General features: G+C 33.3%; 1 protein-coding gene across 1 annotated transcript; it reads right to left on the reverse strand.

The window, feature by feature from the left end:
* Positions 1–208: 208 nt before the first annotated feature.
* LOC126885225 (uncharacterized) lies at positions 209–3,332 on the reverse strand. Its single transcript, XM_050651687.1, has 2 exons — positions 1,510–3,332; positions 209–1,450 (listed from the first exon to the last, which is right to left on the reverse strand). Exons 1-2 carry the CDS (start codon positions 3,158–3,160, stop codon positions 1,335–1,337), a joined length of 1,767 nt encoding a protein of 588 aa, XP_050507644.1. The 5' UTR covers positions 3,161–3,332; the 3' UTR covers positions 209–1,334.
* Positions 3,333–4,244: the final 912 nt, after the last annotated feature.

A 4,244-nucleotide genomic window follows, 5' to 3' on the forward strand; every position in this document is an offset into this window, starting at 1 on the left:
ACACACACACACACACACACACACACACACACACACACACACACACACACACACACACACACACACACACACACACACACACACACACACACACACACACACACACACACACACACACACACACACACACACACACACACACACACACACACACACACACACACACACACACACACACACACACACACACACACACATACACGCCGTGCAATATTTATGGCAACGTGTGCATAAGCCCCAATTGTGGTTAAATTGAGAAGATGTCAGAAACATAGTACCGTGACGAAGAGAAATCTTTGTGTATAGAAACCATTGATTTACACTCCGTTTTGTCGAAGCTATGCATATATATCACTTGTGGCAACGGAACCACAAATATGCTTCAACCGATAGTGTGTAAAAAAGTTGCCAGAAGTATCTAGATATGTGATCGTGTGTAACATAGGTTGCCATAAGTATTAAAAAATTAAATGTGTTTGGAAAGCAGTGTTGCCATGTTTAAGAAAAAATCTAGATATATTTAGAAAAATTTTATATTAAGCACGTATCGGTATCAATGTAGTTTATACTAGAAATGAGTAAGATACAGTTATTCTAGGAATTAAGTGTTTTACAAAGTGTCACAGTTAGGTAGGATCTACATTAATTTTTTTGTTTATTTGATGAGTTACAAAACTAGGATTAAAATATTATTGTTGTTAATTCTGAACAATACTTTAAATAAACTGAAATATCTAAATTAAAAAATTGTAAAATTAAATGTAAATTAAAATAACGATTATGCATTCAATAACACTTGAAACATAAAAAATGCTTGGTGAATAATTCAAATAAATCTAGTCTTATTAGGACCAAGAAATTAATGTAAAACCTTGAAATAAAACTGCTAGGACATCTAAAAATCCAGCATTATTAGTTACTTTTTGCTATTTTTAATGCGCATAAGTTTAGTAATTTCATTTTTAACACAAAATTTAATCTTTGACCAACATCTTTCAACTAATATGGGATGTAGCTCAATGCATTTCTCACATTCTTTTTTGTTTGGTACAATTCCCTTCTTAATATTAAGTTTAAAATAATTGCAGACGGCTTCCTTTTCTTGATTCGTCCATGGAACTGGACCTCTGGAAATCTTTTTGGACTTTTTTGCTTTGGTTACTAAAAAAATCAATAAACAATAAATTAATAAATTATATTGCTAGCAAAAAATAGTATTCTCATTTTAATTTGGCATGTTTTTACAACGCCCCAGTTACCTCAGATTACAACTGAAATATTACATATATTGTTGACTGTTTTTTTTTAGTTTTGACTTAAGATTGTTCAAATAATCACTTACATTTTGTTTTGTGAATGGTCTGAACATTTTCATCATCATCAATTCCTGCTTCACCTTCCGGTTCAGCTTCTGGTTCTTCTTCCTCATCTTCTTCTAAAGTAGGCAGATCTAGAAAATGAATCATAGAAGCAAACAAATTAATACTAGTTAAATATTCAAAACATTACCTTTAATTTCTATTTCGTCAATAGATTTTCCAGCAAACTTGTTCACTTCACCTTTATCAACAGCTATAAGCAATCGACTTACTTTGGTGAGTTCAATCGCACTTTCGTGCATTCTGTAAAAATCACGATGTACTTTGATGTCATGACCTAAGTGACGAGCTAACCAGTCATATTGATTTTCTGACATGTCAAATAGTTGACATACAGTTGCTACATATTTACGCAACTTTGTTCCCGTTATTGCTGAAGGATTCTGCAAATCAATTTCTTCACATATTTTTTTCAAGCAATCATGCCCCCTAAGATTTGAACTAGATGGATTAGATCTGGCGAAAATGTATACATTTTGACTTGAAATACCACATGTAACTCTATGTTGAATCAAAATATCAATACATTGTTTCGTATTTGGAGTTAGGATTACTGGGACCTTTTTGCCACGTTTCCCTTCAATTTCCACTACTGTCAATGACTCTGCCAGTTTTTTTTCGATTATTGTGAGAGAATTTTTTATTTCGTCCGTATTTTGCTCTGCCCAAGTTGGTCGGGAAATATAATCAGTTAGCTTCATTTTTGCTGCTTCACCCGATCTGCGTTTATTAAACAATATTATTCTAGATAAAGTTAATGTTGCAAGCCGTGTCCACTTATAATTATTAGTGTAGTCTTGCATTAATTCTTGTTTAGCCTTTAACATGTTTGTATCGATATAATTACTAAGTTTCACTAAATCGGTCGTAATTGGCAAAAGTTGAGTGGAATTCAATTTTCTTCGGTAAAGTGTGGATATAGCATTGGAAGATATTCGTATGCTCCATTCCATTTTCATCAGCTGAAGGAATGATAACAATGACTTGTTTTTTGTCATATTTCCTGCTCTTAAAGCACTGCCTCTCTGAATAGCCACACATTTCTTAAGAGCATAACCCAATTTTAAAGCTAAACTCGGAGTATGAAATTCTGGTCTACAGTTACTACTAGCTACCGTGGTCATACTAATGTCTTTAGTTGCTTGAACAACCACATCGAATTTCTCAGGAACCAGAAAATCGCCAAGCGTTTGCGACCTACTGTTAGTTAATCTCTTAAGGGATATAACTAAACGAGCTAGCTGCCTCATGGTTTGTCTTATTAACTCGTTTTGAGTATCACCATACTTCTCGTACTGCATGGCTCCATATTTCAATATCAAAATATCATTGTTGCAGGTGTTACCAATTTCATCGTTTTTAAACTTTGCTATTATTGAATTTGTGAAATCTTTAGTAAAACCAATTCCGAATATATCAGCTACGAGAGCATTGCTTTCGGCAATAACATGACGGGATTCTTTCTGGTCATCAATATTAACTTTTTCCTTGCATGTATATTTCACATGATGCCAGATATGTTTTTTCAATAAAAATCCTAGACAGTTGGGACAAGGACCATAATTGATATCACTAACAAATTGTGCTTCATCTGCTGTTGGCCGTCTAATTACTATCAGCTGACCTTTTTTTGTAGAAAGAACGTTGCAATTGTGATAGAAGTCTCCCACCCTAATCAATTCTAAGAAAGCTTGCTTTCTCTTTTGAGAACCCTTGGGATGAAGTAAACATTTTTTTACTTCTGATTCTTCGGAATGAACGGTTTCAAAGTGTCTTGCCATAAGTATAACTTGCTTACTACAGTAGTAACAAGCATGAATTTTATTTCTTACTCTTTTACCACTTTTTCTAATTGCTGCATTTATTTCAATTTCATTCCGACAATTTTTTTTCCTGTACGTTATGGACTTATCAGTAAGCTGAGAACTGTTTGTTGTACCTCCACTGTCACGATTTTTGATATTGTTACTGAATTTCTCAGATGTCTCATAGTGTCTTTTTAACCCATCACTTGCTGGTAGATCTTTATTATTGCAATTAGAAATATTTTCAGATAATTCAGTTACGTTAACGATTTTATTTCCATTGTGGTTTAAAATTAACCCTTCACTAACAGCTAAATCTTCATCATTACAATTAGATATTATATCAATAGGTTTTTGGCTTTCACTGTAGTTGAGGCTTGTAAGATACTTGTTTATAACAAAACTTTTATCGCTTTGATTATTTTCAGTTAATATATTCAAATTTCCTTCGCTAATTACGATATTTTGAATAACGTGTATCTTCTTAGATGGCGGACTGTCTGAACAATGAGACGATGGAATATACTCGCTGCCGCTAGTTTTAGGTTCACTTTCAGAGGAATCTGAAAAAATTGGGATAAAATGTGGATACAAATTAACACGCTACTCATACAATACGCGACAGTTTCACTCATGTTCGATTCCACCAACCATTGCATAAATTTAGGTAATACATAGGTACAGGAATTCCTATATACAATTTACGTGATAGGAAATACCTAATAATGTCACTCTTAGATATTATTTACACAGCGCGTCCATAAAGTAACGCATAAATTCATTATTACCTAAATAAACAATAATATTAGATGTTCCCGAAACAGGTTAATTTTTGAATTCAATTTACTTTTTTTTTTCAAATTATAATCTAACATACAGGGTGAACCATCTTCGTGTGATGACGTCATCACCATTTTTTTAAATGGAAACTCTTTTTTCATTTCCGGATTGCTCTTTGTGCACCTAGATCGTGAATCTATTTCACAATCTACGGTGAGCAGTAAATACAGAGAATTAGGACATGTGAGGGATGCAAATTGCAAGATAGACCAACAGTTGA

Source organism: Diabrotica virgifera, chromosome 5, assembly GCF_917563875.1.
Source record: "Diabrotica virgifera virgifera chromosome 5, PGI_DIABVI_V3a".
NCBI classification, from domain to species: Eukaryota; Metazoa; Arthropoda; class Insecta; order Coleoptera; family Chrysomelidae; genus Diabrotica; species Diabrotica virgifera.